At 37.7% G+C, this 25,552-nt stretch overlaps 3 protein-coding genes across 3 annotated transcripts; all 3 read left to right on the top strand.

Moving 5' to 3' along the window:
- Positions 1 to 6,001: 6,001 nt before the first annotated feature.
- On the top strand, positions 6,002 to 14,800 carry LOC141592222 (E3 ubiquitin ligase PQT3-like). The gene is made up of 15 exons (XM_074412830.1): positions 6,002 to 6,970; positions 8,437 to 8,536; positions 8,717 to 8,801; positions 8,887 to 9,053; positions 9,164 to 9,234; positions 9,347 to 9,415; positions 9,510 to 9,666; positions 9,751 to 9,899; positions 10,322 to 10,486; positions 10,570 to 10,881; positions 11,313 to 11,357; positions 11,464 to 11,737; positions 12,240 to 12,365; positions 12,554 to 12,632; positions 13,787 to 14,800. The coding sequence occupies exons 1-15, from the start codon at positions 6,805 to 6,807 to the stop codon at positions 14,561 to 14,563; spliced, it is 2,742 nt and encodes a 913-aa protein (XP_074268931.1). The 5' UTR covers positions 6,002 to 6,804; the 3' UTR covers positions 14,564 to 14,800.
- A 943-nt stretch (positions 14,801 to 15,743) lies between these two features.
- LOC141592212 (large ribosomal subunit protein eL15-like) lies at positions 15,744 to 18,770 on the top strand. The gene is made up of 4 exons (XM_074412819.1): positions 15,744 to 15,850; positions 15,978 to 16,144; positions 17,348 to 17,545; positions 18,310 to 18,770. The coding sequence occupies exons 1-4, from the start codon at positions 15,847 to 15,849 to the stop codon at positions 18,553 to 18,555; spliced, it is 615 nt and encodes a 204-aa protein (XP_074268920.1). The 5' UTR covers positions 15,744 to 15,846; the 3' UTR covers positions 18,556 to 18,770.
- Positions 18,771 to 19,847: 1,077 nt separating this feature from the next.
- On the top strand, positions 19,848 to 24,758 carry LOC141592205 (phosphatidylserine decarboxylase proenzyme 1, mitochondrial). The gene is made up of 12 exons (XM_074412809.1): positions 19,848 to 20,112; positions 20,220 to 20,308; positions 21,894 to 21,947; positions 22,065 to 22,130; positions 22,223 to 22,283; positions 22,392 to 22,501; positions 22,607 to 22,860; positions 22,988 to 23,094; positions 23,382 to 23,449; positions 23,650 to 23,727; positions 24,091 to 24,213; positions 24,321 to 24,758. Exons 1-12 carry the CDS (start codon positions 19,932 to 19,934, stop codon positions 24,489 to 24,491), a joined length of 1,362 nt encoding a protein of 453 aa, XP_074268910.1. The 5' UTR covers positions 19,848 to 19,931; the 3' UTR covers positions 24,492 to 24,758.
- Positions 24,759 to 25,552: the final 794 nt, after the last annotated feature.

Here is a 25,552-nt window from a genome sequence, read left to right as displayed (position 1 = left end):
CATGAAAACCTATTTCGTGAGGGAGTGCACTCGGCCACACCGGGGTACAAACCTTGTTACGTAGGGGAAGTGGGTGATGAATGTTAATCCACCGAATTCATGTTGATGAGAGATGTATCGGCCCCACCGTGCCCAAGTTAATGTGGGTTTGGATCATGGACACATTTATTCGAAATTTGGATTGAACTCAACAAAAGTATTTGATAAGGGATGTATCGGCCCCACCGTGCCCTTGTCGATGTGTTTTGGGCTAAAGATAATTGTTAATGTAATATTATCGACCGAGAGTTCTAAAAGTAGAATCGATTAAACGTTAATCCACCGAGTTATATTGATGAAGGATGTATCGGCCCCACCGTGCCTAAATCGATATGAATTTGGGTCTTGGAATCATTTATCATAGTTGGGTAGAGGTCACTATGTAAATGCTATACTTGTTTACAAGTATTAATATAACGATAAATGTTTTGTTTTCCACTATTCCGTTATCATATTGTTCTATTTCTTTACCACAATTCATATACGATATCATTTCGTTTTTGATTCAAATCTCCATTAAAATATCGTAACTAAAGACAAATATGAATTTGCTTCTAAAACCTCAAATGGACCATTGCTAAGGATCTCTTGTAAAGAGTATAGATTAAAGTTATTCATTATCAAACAGGTTTTTGATTCTTGACTAACACATCTACTTGCAATGGATTGTTATTCATATACTTAATTGAATTAAGTATCTTGAAGCGATAAATTGTTTTGGTAATTAGATTTGTTGGAATTCGTAATTGACCAAAATAACGCAACCACTTCAATGAAAGTTTTAAGACTAAAACGAACAAATGAAGAGTAATCTTCATAAGATTCAACTTTGCTTCTCTAAGTAAAGACTCATTGAATTGAGTGGGAGCATTCTCTTAAACCGTTAAGATGAGGACGAGGTTCAAGAAGTAGAGATTATAATGGAATTGATACAAGGTAATGTTAAAGGTAAAGTTGTTGAGAATAACGATACTAAACCTATCAATCCCGACCGATAAAGTTTCCATTGTCTTAAAATGTTGGACACGAGAAAGGAAACTACCCCAAATTATTGAAGAATCAACAAGTTAGTTGTGGGACATCTAATGGGACATTCTTCTTTAAAATGTTTATTTGATTAAACATAAATTTTGCTAGTACTACTTCGTCAATATTAGAAACCAGTGGAGGTTTTCATCATTATGTTTGACACATAAGATGATTAGAATATGACGACTAGCATCAATAATGTCGAGAGATAGAGTAATTGTGTACTCAATCTAGTTTTTGGATTTGGAGTTGTACTTAATTGTGACTATTAAGTACATAAACTCTAAATAAGAATACAAATTTGTTAAGATACAAAAAGAGGTTTCACTTTTGTGATCCTATACACCACGATTTGATGTATGGCTAGCCCATTATCAAGGTGAGTATATTCTAAACCAAACTAGAATGATATATCATGAAGATGATGCAAGACTCAAATTGGTGACCCAAGATTGAACCTTAAATTCTGGAATGATTAACGCAAAGAGTTATCGAGTACTCTTGAAACCATTAGATTGTTAATGGTATATGCGTATCTTGTATTCAAAGCAAGATGTCTCGTGCCTTTTGGTTGAAAAAAAGATCGAGGTTGTAAATCATTGATCCAAAATAGGTTGATCATTTTCTTTTACCAACGATTTAAGTTGACGCTAATATGTTCACTTAATAAGGTAAAAGGAGAAATCTTTGAAGGATTTCAAAGAGTTCAAGGAATCACGATTTAGTCGTGATGGGATTATCAAAGTGAAGACTTTGATATAAGCCAAATGAATTGTGACATAGTATCACAAATTAATCTCTTTTAACACGCATTATGGGATAATGTATGATTAGATAAGAATTCAAACGCTATTCGATAAAGTTTGGACTTCGATCAAGTTAGTTTGAGTTACTTGATCCCTTTGGGGATTTTATCATTTTTGTCTAAATTATTTTTCCACTAAATCGAATCATATGAGATATGAAATGGTAAGGGTACCATGGTTGTAAGTTTTCACAAAGAAACAAATGCTCAATTTTTCCCTCTTCAATTAACACGAGTACGACGGGTTGCGGCTCGTGAAGCTGTCTTTCTAAAAATACAAGTTTATTTCTAGAAGACAGAGTGGGAGAAATTAATCAAGAGCCACAAAGAATGCCACAAAGATTTTATGTCGCAAGAAACTGGTCTTTCTTGGCTACATGAGACGTTTTGTGTAAGATGTTGTTTCTTTAAAACCTAGGAGGTTAAATTCGTCAAATTATTGAAAATGATGGATTCATGCTACTTTTAAGAAAGTAAAGAGCTTATAACTTACAAAGAAATCGTTTGATTCAAGATTGATTACTTCTGGAAAGTAATGAACATATGACTTACATAAGAGTGTTTAAGTCACAACTCAATACAAGGCTTAGAGCCATAAAAGTCCGAAATAAAAGGCTTGATTAGTGACAAAGGGTTTTGCACTAATAAAGAGATATTTCATAGCAAGATTGGTTGATTAGTGACAAAGGGTTTTGCACTAATAAAGACAAATTTCAAAGTTTGATTGGTTGCAAAGGGTTTTGCACTAATTGAAATGCTTAAGTCTATTTGGATCTTCTTAGGGATTGTGTTTCATTATGAGGTTATGAAATACATAGCAAGTGAATCTAAAACCCACTTCTTCAATTAGAAGGAATGTATTCAATACATATCTTGAGTTTTGAAGATTCTTGCAATCCTAAGATAATGTGAAACTTAAGAGAGGGTCTTAAGTAGGACATCAATGAGTTGGAATCAACATTTTGGATCATGTGATAAAACATTTCTCGATAAGTCGAGAAGTTGTGTTTATACATGGAGTTTAGTGGGAGTTACGGAAATTTTAATTAGTCCGATATGTGGATGACGTATTGATCATTGAGAATGATTTAAGACTTTTTGAGTATTATAATACATCTTGAATATCCAGATTTATGAAGATAAATCCACATGATATTAGCGTCAGTAAGAAGTCTTATGTTGATAAGATTCATGACTAGTTCAATTAAAGTTGAACATATTTGATTGATTCCATTGCTTCCGCTGCCGGATCAATTAAATAGGTAATGATGTATAACACTTCATATACTTCGAGTATGATGAATTGTTTTCAAAATCGAATTTTAGTAATCTTTGCCAAGTACGCCATAAAGATTACCCTTAAGTGCATGCAGAAGCATTAAGGAAGTAAAGCAAAGTGTTTATGATGCAATTTTGTGTAAGTGTGTTACACAAGTGACAATTGACAATTGAGGTTGCGCATGGTTTCCGACAAAACCATAATCAAAACACATTAGGATGGTTAAGATACCATTGTGGCTATGATAATTAAGAAGTAGATTTTCTAGAATCGTTCTAGGCAATAAAGAACAATGAGAGATATTTATAACGGAAATTGAGTACACTTGCAGTCATGAGATGTGCAAGAGGATGAGTCCCGCACACTGTGAAAATGGTGGGAGCTATTGTTAGGCTAGAGGGCCTATGTCTTGATTGGATCTCGACACGTACTCAGAGAGTTTAGTAATGCAAATGTATACATTACAAAGGAAAACGAATATGTAGTAAGGTTGAGTAAGGTACAAGAAGTTGATAAAACCTACTAACCAAAGCCTTCTCATAGGCTAAACATGATGAGTCATGTCATTTCAATTGAATTGAAATGAACAACTACGTACAAGACCAAATTAGATTATAGAACATGAAATAGTAATGAGGCATTGACTATTCATATGTGATAATCGCATTTGTCGTTCGAGTTTTACTTTAAAACTCTTTTATTATACTTTGTTACATCCAAACGGGTTGTAGAGACAATTGAACCCCGTTAAAGTGAACACGGATTAACATTGTATTCGCCCATAGTTACTTGTATGAGGTGACGTCTCGAAGTGACTAGAGTGTGATGCGATTGATGGCAAGTTCAAGTGCCATACAGTCATGTGAGATGACTAGTCGATCACATAGGCAGATGTTAGGAACACCTTGTCGGGCCTTATGACCGCTTATAGAGTTCTGGCAAATTTATATAGCCTGGTCGTGGCGAGAGCTGTTATAGTATTCAAATGAGTCGATTCTTTTGACTAAAGACTATTCACCTAAGATGGCTCAGTTCAGATTAACTTTGATTTGTGTTACTACGACCTTCGTAAATGGGGTCAAATGGGCATATTTTGGGTTATGATGGCTGTGGCTAGTCGAAGGGAATGAGTGCGATAGGAATTGTCCATCCCCTTGTCAGGGTTAAAACAATATCTCAGGGCCACTCGAGGAGTAATGAACTGGAAATGCGTGGCCACGCTCGGAAGGTATCCAGAGTGGATAAATCCGGTCAATCAGTTATTCTCCAGATCGAGGAAACCACTCTCGATATGATCACTTGCAAGTACGACCTGAAAGACACCTTGCATTGAGTGGGAGATAGTAATAGGACAAGAGAATTGGTGACGCACACTTGTCGAGGACAAGTGGGAGATTGTTGGGAAATGTGTCCTCAACAATAGTGCGATCATATGATTCAAAATCATTATTAAATCTCATTTTAAAGAATACAATTGGGAAGTAATATTGTTACTGTCAACTGGTCAACATATATCGGTAATGATTGGCTGACTAGAGTTTGACATTACTGTCGTGAGACGGTGGTGATCAGTTGACCCCCTAGGTCATACCTAAAGGGCAATACACTTAATTGATTATTTAATTAATCGTATAACGTTGCGAGTTAATTAAATTACTTGAAAATTGACGGACGATTTTGGAAGTAAAATTTACGTATCAAATTGAAATGTGATTAAATGAGATACGGTCTGAGTAATTAAATTGTATAATTACTCGGATGAAATAAATTGTTTAATGTAACAATTAAAATGAATGAATTATTATAAATTCAATCAGTTGAAATTTATAAATGGTAAAATATTCTGGTACGAGTAATTGTGAAATTACTAAGTCAATTTTGTATGTGACGTATTTTGATAATACGTTGATTTTTAATATGTTAAAAATTACATGACAAATATATGTGACATGTGACATGTAACATATAGACAATTGACAAAAATAATATGGACACCATGTTATGTAAAGTGCCGAAAATAAGAGGGGAATGAACTTAATATTGTGTTTATATTTTAAATAAGAAAACATAATGATTATAAAGTGATCTAGCCATGCAAGCCTATGAACATTGTTAAGAGCAACAATTTCATGCATTGGCTCCGTCCTTCCTCCACTCCCACCGGTTTTGGGAAGTAAAAACACTTGAGTTTGTTTTTCTTATTTTGCCTAATATTCACTAAGAAGTAGTGGATGTTCATTCACTTTTTACTTATCAAAATATAAGAGTTTTAGAGAGACAAAAATCCTCTCTTCTTCTTCCTCCCATAAAACCGAAATTATTAAGAGTACATAATAATTTTGGGTCATTTTTCTACTAGATTAATATTATACTAGTATTTATAATATTAATTAGATTAAGTGTTAAGCCTTGGGTATATAGCTTGGGGAGAGATCTTATTCTTAGATCTTGTTCATCCATTGGAATAGCTCAAGAACAAGAAGAGAAAGGTGATCTCTCTTGTGCCCAATATAGCCGAAATATTGAATGTAAGGACATTATTTCTCTTCTCTTTTATTAATGTTTGCATGCATAAAATCCGTTTTAATTTTATGACAAATTAATTAGACATATATGAGTATGTTAAGTATGTATATGAATCTACATTTCCTTCACTACCTCACCGTAACCGCATTCAACAAAATAGGTTCAAGGTCAACTAAACCTATCTAAACCCGTCCTTGAGTCGACCCAACCCAACCCAACCCAACCCATCCACGGCCCGTGACGGAGACGGTGACTACCTCTACTTGGCGCCTTCGTGGTAACCGGCTACCACCAAAAGGTCGCACTCGAACACCTCAATAAATATACAAACATAACGCTCCTCTTGATTCCCATACCCATACCCCCAATTTCTCCTTTATCCTCTTTCCCCTCTTTCTACAAACCCTAAACCTAATCCCTCTTTTTACTTCAATGGCCTCCACTCAATTCCTCACCTTCTAATCTTCAATCAATCGATTCTACTCCTCGATTCTCTCTCCACTGCTTCGGATTCAAGCGTCGATTTCTCAATTTCACTCGATTTCGGTGAAGATATATATACATATATACATCGAATCACTCATTCGTTGTTAGCAGAGAATTCATCGTATCGCTTCGATCAATCGATTGATTGAATAATCAATCAAAGGTTCGAGTTCCGCAGGTGAAGATCCGGTGTTGATTTTCGAAGAAGATTCTTTCGTTGATTACTAAATCGATCTGCTAGATCTCGTCGAATTTGATCAATTTACGCCGATTTCTAATTGTTTCGGCAGCAAAATTAGGGTTTTGATCGAGAAGTTGATTGGTTTTCGCGGCGGATAATCAATTAGGTGTTTCTATCAACGTTGAGTAAAATTTGCGACAAGAAGAAATCGAAGGCGGCAGCAAGGCGAAGGGAGATAAAATCGATAATCTCGTGTTTTGTTTTTGTATTAATATTTGATTAATTTTAGTTTTTGAGAAGTTTTCAATTAGATAAACCGCCTCTTGATCAATAACCCTTACTGCTTTTTCCAGTAAGTTAGGGTTTTGATGTTTGTGCGGTGTCTAAGTATATCTATTATCTTGTTCGATTGATTGATTTCGTTTTTTCGAAGAAAAGAAAAAAAAGTTTGTTGAAGTTATGGCAGTTTATTATAAGTTCAAAAGTGCTAAAGATTATGATTCAATAACCATTGACGGTCATTTCATAACGGTCGCGAATTTAAAAGAACGAATTTTTGAATCAAAGCATTTGGGAAGAGGTACTGATTTTGACCTCGTCGTAACCAACGCTCAAACTAATGAAGGTTGGTTTCATGTTCTTTTTAGGTCTAAATTTCGCTTCCTATAACTTCAAATTTGATTTAATTCATCAATGCATCATCATCATCATCTAGCTATGTAGTTTAAACATGTAGTAATTAGTTGAATTATTGTATATGCTGTTATTTTTATCGTAATAGTGTTAAATTGTTTGCGCAAGATTGGATTTGTCCGAGTCTGCGCTCAGCTGCCGCTATTGTGTACATGTTAGTGTGTCATTAGGTGATAGAAACCATCAAAAGATAGCGGTTTGCTGCCGCTATTGTGTACATGTTAAGAGTGTCATTAGGTGATAGAAGCCATCAAAAGATAGCGGTTTTACAACTTGTTTATATGAGGAGTCCAGGTTTGTGCACTACTGGGTGTCATTAGGTTACATAAGCAGTCAAAAGATAGCGGTTTTACAAGTTGTTATATGAGTAGTGCAGATTTGTGGGCAACTGCTTTTTTTTGTGTATACGTTGAAGTGTTATTAGGTGACAGAAGCCGACAAAAGGTGGCAGTTTTACAACTTGTTATATGAGGAGTACTGGTTTGTGCACATGTTAAGAGTGTTATATGAGGAGTCTGAGTTTGTGCAAAAGAGAATGGTTTGACAAATTGTTATATGAGGAGTCTGAGTTTGTGCAAAACTGCCGTTATTGTGTATATGTTAGGAGTGTTATTAGACGACAAAAGCCGTCAAAAGATATGAGGAGTCATTGTTTTTAGGTTTTACAAGTTATATGAGGAGTCCGAGTTTGTGCACAACTACCGCTATTGTGTACATGTTTAGTGTGTCATTAGGTGATGGAAGCTGTCAAAAAATTGGTTTTACAAGTTGTTATAATAGACATTCTCATGATAGTATTATCGTGACTCGTGAGACTAAACCTATATGGGATGCCATTCCTTATTTTAGTGGATTAACTAATAGGTACACGCAGACAGGTTTTATGGTGAAATGGTTTGGTCTCACATTATATGAAACATAAGACGGACCTAAAAAAATATTAATTGTTGCTGAAACTGTGTTAGCAATTGATTAGGGCGAATGGAATTACTGCTGCTGTTGTTTCTCTTTGTGTCTACATTAGTCGAGTTTGGGTGTTTCGATTTTTAGTATTGGATAGTTTGAATTCATAGGTGAACCATGTTATAAAATATCGGCAGCAATACCACACTGCGATGAATCTATTGAGGTTTTGACACTATTTTGAGACTGGCGGACTTGAGTGCGAAGACCCTGAATAGGCTACAACGGCTGTTGATTAAGCCGCTATGACTATTTTCGAGGTCAAGACATTCGAGATTTAATACCATGAGCTGAACTAACATTTTCCTCTTTTGCCCCCCTGTAAATTAAACTCATGCTGGCTTTCATCAGGCTATACATTTTTAATTCTGTTTTGGATGTATTATTTAGTCTCTCCTTGCAGCTCTTCAACCCTTGTCTCTTCTGCGATTTCAGAGTACCTTGATGAAGCAATGTTGATCCCTAAAAACACTTCTGTTTTAATACGCCGAGTTCCAGGAAGGCCTCGCATGGCCATTGTCACGCAACCAGACGAGTATTGCTCAAACTTCATGCTTTATGATGTTTTATAGATTGTAAATAAAATAATTGGTGCCTTGGAATCTGTTGGTATTAAGGACTGTAGTTTTCTGAAATACGTCATGTAAAAATGATGTGTATTTTCGTAGCAGTGATGGTGTTTGTTCTTAAGTGAAGCTTTTTATTCTGTCTGTAGGCCTAAGGTGGAGACTGAGGTTGTAGATGATCAACTTGCAAACAGTAGTAACTTCATGACTGCTGATTCCGTGGTGATGAATAATGTACATGCCCTTCGTGAATAAGCTTCCTTTATATCTGTTCCGATGTTTATGTACGACATACCTGAACATTGCTACTTATTTTCAGTTTGAATCGGATTTTGGTGATTTTGGGAATGATCTTTATGCGACTATTCCTGAAGTGCCAACTGGACAATCAAGTAATCCAATGCAGGATTCAGCTCCTCCTAGTAAAGCTGATGAAGAGAGCAAGTTAAAGGCATTTCTTGATAATCCTGGTTTTGACTGGCAACGGTGGGCGGTCAACTTTTTACTAGCATTGTGATCAGTGCAAATTACTTTATTACTTTATTTATTATAAGCTCCTTTGTACTGAATTGCAATTGTCATCTTAAAATATGCAGTCAAGGTGGTGATGGTTTTGGCCAAGGGAGAGGTTTTGCTAGGGGTGGAAGGGGTGGTGGACGAGGTTTCGGTATGTGTCATATGATTTGCATGCGTTATCTATGTAAAATGCTGATATAGTTTTTGGCTTTCAAGTGTCAGTCCGGAAAGACTCATTATTATTTCATGTGTCTTTATGTTAGGTCGTGGTATTGGTTTGGAGCGTAAAACGCCTCCACAGGGCTACGTCTGTCACAGGTGTAAAGTTCCTGGTAATTCCTTGTTTCTTAATGTCTTATCTTTTTTCATTTGGCATTTCTTGCCGTCTTTGGCTTCTTATTTGTTGTACAAATTTATTTGTTTCAGGCCACTTTATTCAGCACTGTCCAACGAATGGTGACCCAACTTTTGACCTTAGGAAAGTAAAACCTCCTACAGGCATTCCGAAGTCGATGCTTGTTCCTACACCAGATGGCCTCTATTCGTTGCCTAGTGGGACATCTGCTGTCTTGAAGCCAAATGAGTATGTTCACTTTTGTACGTAGCATATATATTTGTGTATTTTTAATGGAGTTCATGAGCTGACATAGCAATATCAACTTAACAGGGCTGCTTTTGAAAGAGAAATTGAAGGGCTACCTTCCACTCGGTCTATGGGGGATCTTCCACCAGAGCTTCATTGTCCACTTTGCAAAGAAGTAATGAAAGATGCTGTATTAACCAGCAAATGTTGTTTCAGGAGTTTTTGTGACAAATGTAAGCTAGTTATGTACTAAAAAGCTCCTTTTTCTTGAAATATATGTTGCATTCTTTAGGGCGTTTTTGAAGGTCATGCGGTTCTGCTCATATTCGAACTCAAGGCCCCCCATCTATATGATCTCGTCAACTTTGTTGGTTGTTATATGGTTTAACAAAGCTTTAGCGATTCTTGTGTTTTTAATATTTAATATTGCCAAAAAGAAGAAATTTGTACTTGTTTACAATTTGGTGTTATTGGTTGTGATTTCCTTTGTACTTTGCGCGTGTTAGGATGTGGTGGACATATTTACGATGACACGTGTCATTTTGGAATGAAAATTGATGTGTGCGACTAAGTAATCCATTTTGCTAATATGGTGTCATGTTCTTCTATTATAAATACAGTAAACAATTTTCTCGAATCTTTCAATGTCAATCAGGTATCAGAGACCACATCATTTCCAAGTCCATCTGCGTTTGTGGAGCAAACAATATACTTGCAGATGATCTCCTGCCAAATAAGACAGTTAGGGATACAATTAACCGTATCTTGGAATCCGGTAACAGTAGTGCTGATAATGTTGGAAGTGCTGCTCATGTCCAAGGTATTGAAATAAGGACACGTTTTTTCTGATTTTTTTTTTTTTTTTTTTAAGATCTGAAATTCTGACATGTTATCCTTCTTTAGATATGGAATCTGCACGCTGTGTTCCGCCTAAGAACCCGTCACCTACTCAGTCTGCTGCCTCAAAAGGAGAGCAAAAGATTCCTGCTGCAGTCGAAAATTCTCCAGTAAAGGAGGTTGTAAATGGGAATATGACTAACGATGCCCCATTACAGCAGTCACAGCTACAGAACTCTGCAAAAGAGAATATCGTTAAAGTTCCAGATGTATCTGAAGCTACTCATGAGTCAGCTAGTGTGAAGGAACATGTATCACATAGTAATGTTCTTCCTGTTGAGGAAGAAGTTCAACAAAAAGTGGCAGCTAGTGATGCTGGTATGTGACTTGAATGTTTGGCTGTTTATTTTTGACGTGAATTGATTGTTGTCTGGGTTAACTTCTGCGCGTGCTTCCTGGCCTTTTCTCTCCTAAATAATATATTAGACCTGCTGAAAAACCGGGTTGGGATGGACGGGTATCATGAGTGGGGAACCCCATAAACAGTTCTAGTTTCCCCGTCCTCCACAGCGTGAGAATTTGTCTTAATTTGATTCCTTTTTAAAGTTTTTGTTGGTGACCATGTTCTGGTCTGGTGGATACTTCTTTTCTGGTTATGTCCTTCCTTCTGATAAAACTGATTTTTTTGTCAAGGATTACATTAAAAAATGATATCAAGAATATGTGTTGGAGATATTAGCCTAGTAGATGTCGGAATTGAGTCTTTTTCTTTTCTGGTGATGAGTTTCTTTTGTATGGCTGTCTTTCAGGAAAGAAAAAGAAAAAGAAGAAGAAGGTGCTAATGCCTCCAAATGGTACGCCTATTCATTTTTTTTTTCAGAAGTCTAAACTTTTTGGGGTTGCTTTTTTTTTTTTTTTTTTTTTTTTGACATGGAGGTCCGTCCACTTTGATTTTCTCAGGAGCAGAAATGCCCTGGATGGGAATGCAGCCTGTGATGGATGGATATGGCGGCCCTGCCAACTTCAATCCTTACTGGCAAGGAGGAATGCAGCCTCCAATGGATGGATATATGGGACCTTTTCCTGGGAACATGCCTTACAATATGGGCAATATGGGATATGGCCCAGGCCCTATGGATATGCCATTCAATATGGGATATTGTCCAGGCCCGATGGATATGCCTCAGAACTTTATGTTCCCTCCCCAAATGATGCCTCCTCCTCCTCCTCAGAGGTATATGAAATTGATTGATTGTGTATATCGTCATTTTAATGATGTGTTTATGTCGACTGTCTTTTTGTGCTTAAATAGTTGGATGCACCACCTTGTTTTGTTTAGAAATAACCAACACGCACTGCCCACCCGAAAGGTATGCAGGCAAAGGGTCATATGGAGATTGTTTCCAGGTGACCCTGAAATTTGTCTTGTCAAGAATTGTATCTACCTATTGCTGATTTGCTGCACAGTATAACAAGCGCAAGCACATTCCGTTTATTGTGATATTTTGTTTATTTCATCTAAATATTAGCTAAGAATATGTGACTTTGTGAGCCTTTTGGCTTCATTGGAAATGAGAAGTAGTCCAAGGAATCTAAATACGTCATGCTTGCCAATTAGTAGGCTATATGTCATATGTGAAGTTACAATGGGTCGTTTACGTTCATTTACATTCTTCTTCATTTGAGCTTACTGCTTTGGCATTCCCGGCCTGTTCTAATCTTGCTCCAATGTACAGGGATCTTGCAGCTGAATTTGGTATGGGAATGAATGTTAGACCACCACCAATGATTAGTAGAGAAGAATTTGAGGCTAGGAAGGCTGATTTGAGAAGAAAGCGAGAAATGGAGAGACGATTTGAAAAGTAAGAATCACATTTAACCTTTGGTTGTCTTGTGTTGATGAAATAGGATATAATACCCGAATCTTGCACAAACTAATATACCAAGTATCAGATAGCAATGGTTTTTGGTAGTATGACATTTGCTAATTAACTTCTGTATCCTGGATACTATTAATTGTTTGCTTACTCAACTGGGTCGTTTATTGCAGTAGGGAGCTCCCTCCCAGAGACCATGATTTCCGAGAAGGTAGCAGCAATGCCAATCCCTTGCCGATGAAGTCGAAACCTGTATGTTATTTGGTAGCTCAAATTTTTGTCAGCTGTATATTTGATTACTTGTATTGCAGGGGTAGTTCTTCATGGTTGCATTCCGCGTTTTGGGTAGCAAACGGTTCATATGCTTCTAGATTATTCGTTAATAGGAGTTTTTTTTTTATGCGCTATGAGGTTAACTATTATTATTATTATTATTATTATTATTTTGTTTTTTTTTTGTTTTATGAAAGTTCGAATTGATTTTGGCTAGTAGTCGGGCGATTTCAGATGCTTGTCGCCTCCCTTGGTCTTCGTTGTTGTGGTGAGCGAGGGGAAAAAGACCAAGAATTGGGATTTGTGGGGCTGTCAATTCAGCTTATACCATTTCGTGTTTTCTGGGGTTTTATGTACGGAGTAATTTTTTTCCGACAATTTCTCCTGCAAAAATATGTAACTGCGGTTCTTGGAGGATCATCTGGCTTGTATCTGTTGTACATTGTGGCCTGTGTATATGGGCTGGCTGTAGGAAGATGTCTGCTCCGATCCAAGTTTTTGAAGAGGGCCGTCGATTTCAGTTTTTTTTTTACCTTTATTACAATTTTGTTTTTACTCTCCCCCAGTAAATAGAATCAAATTGACAAAGTTATAATGTGATTTACTCAAAAATACAATACTTTAATTGTTTCATTATTGAGAAATCCATACTAATGTTTTATCACGGCTTGTAAAAGGTTGAAAAAAAGAAGTCAAAATGTGATCTAGTTCCTAGGCAAATTGATGAGAGAACTAATCTCGAGTAAAAACGAAATAATTTTTTTTCACCATTTTCTGAATAAATTCTCAGTTGTCCGTTTTTTTATTTTACTTTCTAAAATAAATTTTCTTGAAGTTGGATTTATTTAAAAAAAATACATTGAGACATAATTTAAATTAATTAATGATAATAATAATAACGATATTGATTGACGATAGAACCGTATAAATTAACAAGCTAAGCAGAGTAGAAGTTGAGCAATGTAGTTTAAAATTCCAATTTCCCAAGGCCCAGTACTCGGTTGATTATATAATTGGGCCTTAGTTTACCCTTACATGTGCATGCACGCTATTTTTTCTCATTTTTGCATCTTATTGACTTTTTGAGTAATTGAATTCAATGTTTGACTTTTCACGTGTTTGATTTCATTCAGAAGCCCCTACCAATTCGTAGGTCTTCAAGCCCAGACCGCTATGACGACCGTGACCGGGACCGGGAGCGCGAGCGTCCCCATGATCGTCACCGTGAAAGGGAGAGGTCAAGAGATAGATCCTCCGTGGACTATGATCGGGAGCGTGACCGTGAAAGCCACTATCGTAGGTCTAGCCACAGCCACCGGTCAGACCGGGTTTCCTCGGAGCGACGCGACAAAGAAATTTCCCGCCTGCCAGCAAAGAGGAAAGCTGAACACCTTGAGCTTGACCATGATATTGACCGTCCAAGAGAGCGAGAACGGGAACGGGAACGGGAACATGACCGTGAGCGGACCCACCGTCACCGATCCGAGTCAAAACCACCCGCCACGGCGGCTGAATCAGCGGCGGCTGCGGCTCAGGCGGCAATAGACAAGAAGCACAAGGCAAGTGTGTTTTCAAGGATAAGCTTCCCAGAGGAGGAACTGCCCAAGAAGAGGAAGGTGTCTGATGAACCGAAGCCCAAGTCTAAATCTGCTGGGAAAGACCATGAGACTGGCGGATCCGGTTCCGGGTCCGGACACCACCATCAGAAGAGAACTGCCACCACGTCGTCTATGGCAAATGGGTACCATGATCATGAAACGGTGAAGAAGAGCGTGATGGCAGCCATGGAATATGAGTCGAGTGATGATGAGCGGCATTTTAAAAGAAAGCCCTCGAGGTACGAACCCTCTCCTCCGCCAAGGGAGGAGTTAGATGAGACTGCCGGGAGGAGGCATCGCAAGCATAGGTAGTTAAACGGCAGTTCAAAAGGAGGGGAAGGTGCGGCCTACTGATATTGGCCCCCAACGACGCAGCGATGCAACGATATAAGCTTGCTGGAGATATATATGCGCAATTTTCTGCTCCCTCTTACTTTGGCGTACTCCCTAACATTGTAATTCTATCCGTTTTATCAATGATAATGTAATAATCAACTGTTTTTCTTGTTTTTAAGTATAATAAAAAAAAAAAAAAAACTTTTTGCATTATATTTTTCTCTTGTCGCTTCAAATATAGTTGCTTTGAGCTTTTCGCCGTCTTTGAAATTTGCTTCATAACTAGACCATAAGCATAACATATACCAATACTGATATTGACTATTGAGGCTTCTTGGACGATTGACGGGCTTCACACCGCCGAATCTTCGTGTCCTTGCTTCTCTTTCGTCTTTTCCCTTGCGTCTTCTTCATCTTTCTCCTCCAAATGGTCTACACCAAATTGGTTCAGATTAGGTCCAAGAAAGATCCGACTGCAAGACTCACAACTTGGTGATTGCGATGAATCTTCTCTTATGCTATTACTCCAAATTGTCCGTCTTCTACCACAATGACGCCTTCTCGACCTCAAAACAATTCGACTTTTCTTTTATGAGCTTCGAAAATACTCACCCTCCACGGGCTTTGAGGTTAGTGAAAAAGAAAAAAGATCAAAGTTGGTTGTTAAAATTCAAATAAACACAAATATCTATATTTAGAGTCGGATCTTCAATTTTTAATGAGAAAAAAGGGCATATAGAATAGGCATGGCAAAAGTAATCGACCCGAATAATCCGAATTGACGACTCGAGCATGATCTGTAACTCGAATTGATATGACCCGGCCTGTTCTCATGCAGTGGCCATGCCGACACCCGAACCGAGGACCCGAGCATGATCAGTGACCTCAATTGCTCTAAACCAATATGACCAACCTAAATGTTTCGTTGCAAATTGACCGTTATCCTAAACAAAATTGATAATAATAGACACAAAAGAAAACCCAATCCGAAATGACTCGACAGTCAACCCAATCTGGTACGAATTCTGGTAAACCCGAAAATTACCCGACCCAACCAAAGCCATTAGAGAGATTATATTGGGCTATAGAAACAATTAACATCATCAAATAAACTCATTTAGAATTTGGACCATTTCAAATTAAATGGGCTTCACTTCACTTAACTCAACTCTCCTCTACAAAACCCCTCTTTTTATTCCTCCTCAAACCCTAATTTCCCTCATTCTCTCCAACAGCAGCAGCAGCAGCAGCAGCCAACAATGGGTACACTCTTCTCTCTCAATCTCTCTCTTTTTTCTTACCATCTTTATTTCATTTTAAGATTTAAGATGTTCGTTCATCAATGATGATTGAATCGATTGATTTTAATTTGAAATTGGAATTGAAACAGGGGCGTACAAGTATATCCAGGAGCTATGGAACAAGAAACAATCAGATGTTATGAGGTTCATTTTTAGGGTTCGTACGTGGGAATATCGTCAGTTACCTTCCATTGTCAGGGTTACTCGTCCCACCCGACCCGATAAGGCTCGTCGTCTTGGCTACAAGGCTAAACAGGTCTTCTATCGTTTCAATCATTTTTTGTTTTTGAATTTTTTTTGATGTTTTTTTTTAATTTGGAATGCTAGATTTTTCTGGGAATGTATTGAAAGGGTTATTGTTTATGTTTGTGATTGATCTGTAGTTTCTCTGATATGCGAGACGACTTTTCTATAATGTTAATGTGAGACGGTTTCTCAGGGTGGTTCTTGTTAAAGCGTGGTAATTGGGAAATGATTCGGATCTTACTTGGTTGATTGTTTGGTTAATGCTGGTTTTCAGCCTTTGCAGTTTAGATTAGAGACCGAGTATCGAGTATCGATATGATCTGGTACTAGTGAGATGCATGTAATGTTGTATTACTTAAGCTGTTACAGTAGTTATTTTGTTTTCTTTGAGAGCTAGATTGTGTTTGGACCGGGTTATTTGAGATGGCTGCGTGTTGGGGGATGTGTTAGTGTCTGCTCATTGTTTTGATGCATCTTATATTTGTTGCAAGTTTTTTACGTGTGCTGGGTTGAATCAAGTTGGCTCATTGTATAATTGCGTATTTAGATTGTGTTTTTTAGGTTTCATTAGCTCGGGTCATGATCATTTCATGTTCAGTGGTTACTAGTTCAATATTTGTCATGTGTAAATAGGCTCTTGCCATTTGTCTGATTATTTGTTATCTTTGCTTCAGCATTTGTGAGGTCCATTACTAATAATCCATGTTTATACCTGGTCAATATCGGGTTCAACAGAGTTTTTGCGAGTTACCTTTCGCTTCAATTTGAAATCCTCTGTTTAGGTCTAGTTTGTTCTTGTGGTACCTTTTTGGTGCAAGGTTAGCTTACCTAGGTCATTATGATAATAGTATAGATGCATCCTGGGATGTTCAATCTTTTGTTTCAATTCGGAAGCCTCTGTTTGGATCTAGTTTTGTTCTTGGGTTTATTTGTGTGAGGTTAGTTTACCCTGGTCATTTATGATAATATAGATGTTTTTAGTGCTGTTGAAGCTGCTTAAATTATTATCTTTGGTGGATTTAATTTAATTTGATTTGATTTATATTATTAAGTCAATTCTGTGTCTCTTACCAATCTTCCATTGTTTGTTTTAATTGAGTGGCTAGTCAAGCAACTAGCAAGTACAAAAGCTTTAGAAACTTGTTGACCTATGTCTATGTGCAATTTGCGATTCCAACCTTCTTTGTAACTCGTAATTTTTATGGAATGACAGGGATTTGTTGTTTACCGTGTCCGAGTGAGGAGAGGTGGTCGCAAGAGGCCAGTTCCCAAGGGTATCGTGTATGGTAAACCAACCAACCAGGGAGTTACTCAACTCAAGTTCCAGCGTAGCAAGAGGTCTGTTGCTGAGGAGCGTGCTGGTCGCAAGCTTGGTGGACTTAGGGTCCTCAACTCCTATTGGATCAACGAGGTACATAACTTTATTGCTGATTCTTTTTACTTCCATGTATTACTGTTTCTTCTTCTAGTCAGTTCCATCAATAGTACGAAAATGATGAACCTATTAATCGTGGCCAAGCTCACTTTTGGGTATGGACTGTATTTGGGCTCCGTGTAGTTGAGTCTCTGATTCTGGGCCATAGACGTTTAGCCAACAACACTTTGTAATAGGCCATAGCTGTTAGTGGCTGCCCTACTGGCTGCTGCCGCTCTTGTAGTTGCTGCTTCTATTATTACCATCACTGATCGTCTATTTGCCTGTCTATCTCATTATCTTTTCTCCTCTTTGGCCGCCCCTTAGTCAAACTCCTTAATAGTTCTATTGTAACCTAAGACGTACTATTCTTTAGTTTATAGTGGAATCTGATCGAGTAATTCAAATAGGCTTGTTATGTCTTTATTCCCCAGTATGACATAATTTTCCTGTGTCTTCGTTCCCCAGTACGATGTAATTTTCCTGTGTCTTTGTTCCCCAGTACGATGTAATTTTCCTTGTGTCTTCATTTCCCAGTATGACTTAGTTTTCCTTGTGATATATTTTTTAACTCCCAGAGGAGGTTACATAGACTCTTTAGCCATAAGTAGACCGGTGAACATAGATTCCCAGAGGAGGTTACATAGACTACTAGATAATGCTGTGAGAAACAACCCGAGAATCAACTGGTCATGGCAAGGAGCCATTGAGGCATCGGAGCAATGTTTCCAATCTTCTTACGTTTACCTGGTTTTATGCAGGATTCAACCTACAAGTACTTTGAAGTGATCCTGGTAGACCCAGCTCACAATGCCGTGAGAAACAACCCGAGAATCAACTGGATATGCAACCCAGTTCACAAGCACAGAGAGCTCCGTGGTCTAACCTCAGCTGGAAAGAAATACAGAGGACTTCGTGGCAGAGGCCACCTTCACCACAAAGCCAGACCATCCCGCAGAGCTACCTGGAAGAGGAACCAAACCAAATCCATGCCCCGTTACCGTTAAGTTTCAGCTTTATGCCTTTCCTTCTGGTGTCATTAGAATTTGGAGGGTCGGTTTTTGACAGAACAAGTGTTTTGGTTTGTATTCGGAATTTTATCAAGGTTGTTGAAACGTTTAGACAACTTGAGATTTCTTCGGTGTCTCTATTGTTGCCTCTTTCTTTAGCTTGTTTCGAGATTTCTATATTTTCATAATCTATTAGACTATTAGTACTAAAATTTTCTAGCAATTCTTACCAATGTCGATTTTGCAAATCATTATATTAACTCATCGTCATAGACTTCCTCCGACATGCTCTGATTTTGTCGAGGTTATCATACCGAGAATTTTACGTTTTCGTTTTTGACCCATTTTCATAATGCAATAAACGCATTTTTATCCCGATCAATTTATATTTTTTGACTAAGGAGGAGCTCAATATTTCAGGGAGGTGAATGTTTTTTAGTCTAAAACGGGTTTGGGTGATTTGTTTTCATATCAAATTTCGCTAAAAACATTGTAACTCGCTGGAAAATCGAGTTTTGTACAAATTCATTTTCATTCCCTATTAAAAAAAGACAAGTGAGCAACAAAATGAGCAACTTTACTTCCCTCTCATCTCAAGGCAATTAGTAGATTATACAACCAGTTGTATACGGTTCTATGGTGTAGAATCCGAGCTGTGTGCTAAAGTTTTCGAGTTTTATTAAAAAGAATCTGAGCTATAGTTTAAAGTTTTTGAACTCACCCACTTAAACATAAAAAAAATAAACTCTTACAAAACTCGATAAAATTGCATATAAGCTCGGATTAATGTATATAGTTGTACAATGCTTATTATACAACCAGTTGTATAGTAATATTTGTGATCTCAAGGAGGGTAATTGAACCTTACGGGGTAATACTATACTTCTTAGTGAATCCACCGTTCCTCAATTTTAACGACTTTACATTTATTTACAGGGAAATGAAGGGTAATATTTTAATGCATTATTGAATACATTAATTGAACTCTATTATATTAGCTTCGTTATTATTTACTTATTAGCAAGCGATTTATTAAGTAAGTTGTTAAAGGTAGTATTGATCAAGTGGATGAAGGTACGATATACAAGTAGATTATCCTATTGAATGTTGGCAAGTTGGTTAGCACATCTCGAATCTAATCCTCTCACTTTGAAAGTTATATTACTATTATGACGGAATCGACAAATTAATAAATTTAGGCTTTTGAAACGCATCAATCGGCATCTTACTTCATACTGTAGAATTATATAGGAGTAGTTGCTTACTTAGTTACTTGCTTGCCCCATACCATAATTTAGAAAAAGGAAAATTCCAACAAAATTAAAAACCCCCAAAATTAAACCCTAATTCCCTAAATCCCCAAAAAATCGCAGATGAAATTTAGGGTTTACAAAAGATTTCCAATCTTCAATCACCAGTTTACCAATCTCAGAAACTCCCAATTTCGTCACAAATTCAATCGCTCAACAATACGCAATCAATTTCGAAATTCATCTTCTTCTACTTCTGCTAATTCTTCCTTCAATAACGGCTCTAATTCCACCTCTTCCGACGGTAATTTTGTTTCCTTCATCTCATAATTGTATTATTGTAATTGTGAATTTATAATATAGGATGTGAAAGTTGAATATAATGGTGTTGAATTGTGTAAATTTGTGTAGGAAATGCATATTTGTTACCAGGTGCAACAGTTGCCACCTTACTTATGCTTGCTGTTCTTCATGCTCGCCGCCTTTACGACGATAAGAAGGTTTAATCCACCTCTTCATGCATATTTGGTTTGGCTTTGTGTATTTTAAATGTTGGTTTGGATTAGTTAGTTCGGAGTAGGGAACTTAGAACGGGTTGCGTTTAGATTGCAATGTTTGGATTGCAATGTGAATGTAGGATTTTGAGATAGGGACCCCGTTCGAAATTGACGATACAACAACATTACCCTAGTGCCTCAATGGCTCCCGCAAATTGCAGGGTAGGGGGGGTCAGATGTACGCAGCCTTACCTTGTGTTAGCAACACAGAGAGGCTGTTTCCGAATGACCCAAGATGAAAATTTCAAAGTGATGGGAAAGTGGTAATGGGAGAGGGAATTATGTTTCATTTTGAGTTGCCAATGACAATGTTTAGAAAAAAAGTTGAAAGAGAACGGGGAAGTTGATCCCGGTTCAATGGTTCATGGTGTGTTAAAAGAGAACCAAAGGCACCGTAATGTTTAATAGATTATGTTGCTGAAGTTTCAGAAATTTTGTTACATGTTTTGGGCAAGTGTTTGTCAACTTCTCATGGCTCACTTGGGATGGTGATAAACTGATAATTATAAATTGCTAGGGTAATAGACTCAAAATAAGTAGAAATAGGATGAGATTGGTGTTGTATGGACCGGTTAAGGTGCACCGGTTAAGGTGTTGCTTTGTGACCTTGAGGTCCCGGGTTCAAGTCCTTGGAGCGGCCTCTTGCCAAAATGGCAAGGGAAGGCTTGCCCCGATTACACCCTTGTGGTGGGACCAGGGTTACCTAATTCGCTCGTCCCCCCTCCGAATTGCGAATTAATTCGAACGAATTAATTCGCAATTCATTTTCATCTTAATTCGTCCCAATTCGCGAATTATTTGTTGAGATGAGCGAATTATATGATTATGCTAAAAACCAAAAAAAATCTGGAAAAATTGAAGTATAGACAAGATACTTGGTTATTTTGAAGTTTGAACTTTGAAGCCAAGCAGAATGATTTGATTCACTATTGTAGATTTGTAGATTTAGCTTTAATTTGATTTTGATTTCTGACAGGAAGATGATTTTTTTTTTAGCTTTGTTGATATAAAAGGATAATCCTTTTGCGAATTGGATTCGACGAATTACCGAATTTTAAAATAATGTAATTCGCCAGCGAATTGAATTCGCTAAATTGAACGAATCGCGAATTAGAATTAAGAAAGCGAATTGAACGAATTGCGAATCCGGTAACCCTGGGTGGGACCCTTCCCCAGACCCTCGCCTAGCGGGGACGCCATCGTGCAGCGGGCTGCCCTTTATTGGTGTTGTATGGACGTGGTGGTTGTGGAGAGTGGAAAGCGGAGGCAAGGGAGGAAATCGTTACCCCCATATAGGGCAATACATTACTTAGGATGAGGCGGATAATTATTCTCCCCTTAACTGAGCAACTATTACACGCTCTTCTTCGTTTCTATCTTCTACTAGCATTATTTTCCTCCATTCTCGAGCTCATTTAAGCTCTGTTACCTCCATGATAAGCTTGAATGGTAATGATGTGATGATGTGTTTATTGGTATTATAATGAGGTTTGTTTTAAGCTCTGAAATCAATTTTGTATTTGGATAGGTTGAAGAGGCAAAGGCAAAAGGGATAGAAGCAGGGTTTCAGCCTGATGCTAAAGTAAAGCAGTCCTACAGTCCTACATATGTTTACATGTCTGATAATATAAAAGTATATCCTTTTGTTAGTGTATTTTACTTAAAATTTAACGTCTTTTGTGTTCTTTGTGTTGCTTAGGCATCATTTTTGAGCATTCTACCCTTGCGCACTGTTTCTCGTATTTGGGGTTCATTGATGAGTACGGTGAGACTACATTACAAATTTAGTTAAAATTATTGTTTTGAGTGGCCATATGGTTGTCTGAGATGCAAATCTATTTGTCTAATTTGTCGCAGGAACTTCCTGTACAAATGCGGCCGTATGTTTATAAAGCATGGGCGCGGGCATTTCATTCGAGTAATTATCATCTGCATTTTTCTCAGTGCTTGTATTTTACTCTTTTTCTTTCTCCGAATTCTGAACTGCTGGAATTGGAGTATTCTTATAGATGACTGTAATATGCAGACTTGGAAGAGGCAGCCTTGCCTTTGGAAGAATACTCTTCAATGAGGGATTTCTTTGCGAGGGGGCTAAAAGCAGGTTCGAGACCTATAGATAGCGATCATCAATGCCTGGTAACTGGTAACAGATTCTTGGTTTCTGCAGTCAACTAATATCTAGTTTTGGCATGCATCCTTGATGGTTAATAATGGTTGTTTATTTCACTTTTTTTGTGACAGATATGCCCTGTGGATGGTATTGTTGTGAGGTTTGGGGAGTTGAAAGAACCTGGTGCTATGATTGAGCAAGTGAAAGGTTTTTCTTATTCTGTGTCCGCTCTTCTTGGTAGAAATTCTTTCCTTCCTATGGTCTCTGGGAGAGAAGTGGCTGAAGAAAGCAGTGCGACAGGAGAAAATCTCAGGGATCAACCCGAGAAGTCATGGTGGAGGGTTTCCTTTTCTTCTCCTAAAATTCGGGATCCTATAACTGCTAGGTATGGGTTTATGACCCCACTAGTTCAGTGTTCTATAATTGGTCATGCATTCTGTTGCTATCGTGTTGCGTAGTGTGCATGTTTCATGGAGCTGATTTTCACTACTCATCATGTTTTGATATTGCAGCCCAATGAAGGGTCTTTTCTACTGTGTCTTGTACCTAAGTCCGGGAGACTACCATCGAGTACATTCACCTGTTGATTGGAACATTCTTGTTCGCAGACATTTTGCAGGTGATGCAGATTTTTTTTTTTTTTTTCATTTAAAATCTCTACGTGGATTAGATTTTTATGTTGTTGAAGGGATTTGGATTTATCTGTTTGCATGGTGTTGATATTCAAGTTTTACTCCCTAGACATTAAATGTGGCTTTCTCTGTTCGCGTCTAATTTTGCTAGATGCCAAATTTTAGTTGTTCAAGTTTGTTACCTGACACCAATTCTAGGCGTACTTTCTTTAACGTTTTCTTAGATAGATAGAGCTTTTTATGGTATTCTTAAGAAGTCATTTTATCGCTGCAGGCCATCTTAATCCTGTGAATGAGCGAGCTACTAGAACCATCAGAAACCTCTATGTTGAGAATGAAAGGGTATGCACACTTTTTGACTCTCACAAATTCACTTGTTTAAATGTGTTCCTGTTATAGAAAATTAACCGACTCTGTGACTTTAACTACCAAGAGAGAATTTTGGTATTGAGCCTGAGACTGATTCAATATAACTATAGTTTAGTTTTCCTTTCATATTGAATCTGCTTTTCGAGTCATTTGATCAGTTTCTTCTTTTGCAGGTGGTCTTGGAAGGTCAGTGGCAACAAGGATATTTAGCACTTGCAGCTATTGGTGCTGCAACCATTGGCTCAATTGAGGTAGACAATATTGTATTTTTTGTGCGCTATTAGACTTGTAATACTTTATATTATTTGTCACTTTTTTATTTTATTTTACGGACTTTTCTCTGTTTTGCATTTTGTCAGTTATAACAGTTGAATTGCCTGTATTTTTTGGTTCATGAGATTTTGGCAAGCTTTGTTTAAGTAAAGTCAAGAGAGCACAAACAATTCATGGGTAATCTCTGAGAAATATATTACTTTTACAGAAAAAAAAATCACCTACAACTTAACTGTAGCAGTGATTTCATACGTTAAAAAGTCAGCGCAATTGAAGGCTTAAAGCCGAACAGTTTTTTACTTGAAACGTTGTATTTTAAGACCGTTGTTCATTTGGTGCAGCTTTTCATTGAACCAGAGTTGCGGACTAATCGGCCCACGAAGAAGCTTTTAGAATCAGAGCCACCGGCAGAGCGTGTATATGAAAGACAAGGTGCTGGGTTGATGATCAGGAAAGGGGAGGAGGTTAGAATTTACCTAAATCTTGAAATTTTATTGTGGTGGCGAGCCTGACATGTATTTTACAAATTACAACCAATGACTAATGGTCGTCTTGTCGTATGTTGCCTCAGGTTGCCGCTTTCAACATGGGATCGACAGTCGTGCTTGTCTTCCAAGCTCCGGTGGAAAAGTCATTCAAAGACGACACGACACCAGATTTCAGATTCTGTGTCGAGCGTGGTGACAGGGTCCGTGTTGGTGAAGCACTTGGGAGATGGCGCGATAACCAGAATGATCATTGATGGATAGTTGGATACTATAATACTATAATCTGAAGAAACCCTTATGGATTATTCGCGTGGAAATTATCGTCATTGGTAGACCTTACAAATGGGTCACTCGAGTTTGGTTTGTTTTGTTCAAGTTAGGATTAGGTGAGCTTTACGATGGTTTGACATTTTTTTGGGTAACAAATTCAAAATGTAATTCTAAATTAGCTATTTCAATCAATTTCAAAAGTTTTTAGTTGGGTTACTATGGATTGTTAAGTCTAATTCAGTTTTTGAGTTCAGTTGCTCGTGCCAGTATAATTTCAGCAGGTATCAGTTTAACAACGCTTGGGTCACCGAAGCTATAAAAATCGACTTAATACCAAATTACACTGGTTAGAACATGTAAATGGTTTGGTCCTAACGCAACATTTACCATCGTGCTCTAAACTCATAAAGACTCCGCCTATTGTGAGGTAAATACAGGCGTTCACTCTTTGAAATCATAACTTCGTTCCTGCAGAACTCTCAACGATTATTGTGTCGAGAATCGCATGAAAAGCAAACTTATCCTTCATTCTCATATTCCCACCAGAATGAAAAGACCACAAACTTACCCTTGAAGGCATGGCTCAGAATTTGCCTTCGGAAATCAATGGCTCTCAAGTCTCACCCGTTCACAATAGTGAAACCAAGCAAAACACGGATAAAACTACCAGGTCTTAAATGGTATGATATCGAGTATGCTTCTCCTTAAAATCCTCCCACGTCAAGCTAATTGAATACTCTTCCGTAGGGACTGAATATCCCCACATAAAGCGCAACTTTCTCTTTGAATAAGTTAAGTTGCCTCCCGAATTGAGAGGTCCCGGGTTCGACTCCCTACACGGGAGTGCTGCGGTTACCTGTCATCCTAAGGGATGTCTTACCATTGCATGTGCCCGGGGGATTAAACCCCTCGTCATCAAAAAAAAAAAAAAAAAAGAAGTTAAGTTGCCTCCCTGTCGAACATATATGAAAAAGGAAACTAGCTTTATAATGCCATGCTAGCGATGCTCTGCTTCTTCATGGGGGCTGTAAAACGTCGTCGACGT

This window comes from Silene latifolia, chromosome 1 (genome assembly GCF_048544455.1).
Source record: "Silene latifolia isolate original U9 population chromosome 1, ASM4854445v1, whole genome shotgun sequence".
Lineage (NCBI taxonomy): Eukaryota > Viridiplantae > Streptophyta > Magnoliopsida > Caryophyllales > Caryophyllaceae > Silene > Silene latifolia.
This window is presented reverse-complemented; position numbering and strand designations above follow the sequence as displayed.

Bases quoted from the DNA above. Each gene is read 5' to 3' on its own strand.
- LOC141592222 (XM_074412830.1), top strand. From the start codon at position 6,805: ATGGCAGTTTATTATAAGTTCAAAAGTGCTAAAGATTATGATTCAATA. The intron at 9,054-9,163 runs GTGGGCGGTCAA...TAAAATATGCAG, and splicing joins CCTGGTTTTGACTGGCAACG to TCAAGGTGGTGATGGTTTTG. The intron at 12,366-12,553 runs GTAAGAATCACA...CGTTTATTGCAG, and splicing joins ATGGAGAGACGATTTGAAAA to TAGGGAGCTCCCTCCCAGAG.
- LOC141592212 (XM_074412819.1), top strand. The intron at 16,145-17,347 runs GTCTTCTATCGT...ATGGAATGACAG, and splicing joins TTGGCTACAAGGCTAAACAG to GGATTTGTTGTTTACCGTGT. The intron at 17,546-18,309 runs GTACATAACTTT...GGTTTTATGCAG, and splicing joins ACTCCTATTGGATCAACGAG to GATTCAACCTACAAGTACTT.
- LOC141592205 (XM_074412809.1), top strand. From the start codon at position 19,932: ATGAAATTTAGGGTTTACAAAAGATTTCCAATCTTCAATCACCAGTTT. The intron at 22,284-22,391 runs GTAATTATCATC...TGTAATATGCAG, and splicing joins GGCGCGGGCATTTCATTCGA to ACTTGGAAGAGGCAGCCTTG. The intron at 22,502-22,606 runs GTAACTGGTAAC...TTTTTGTGACAG, and splicing joins ATAGCGATCATCAATGCCTG to ATATGCCCTGTGGATGGTAT.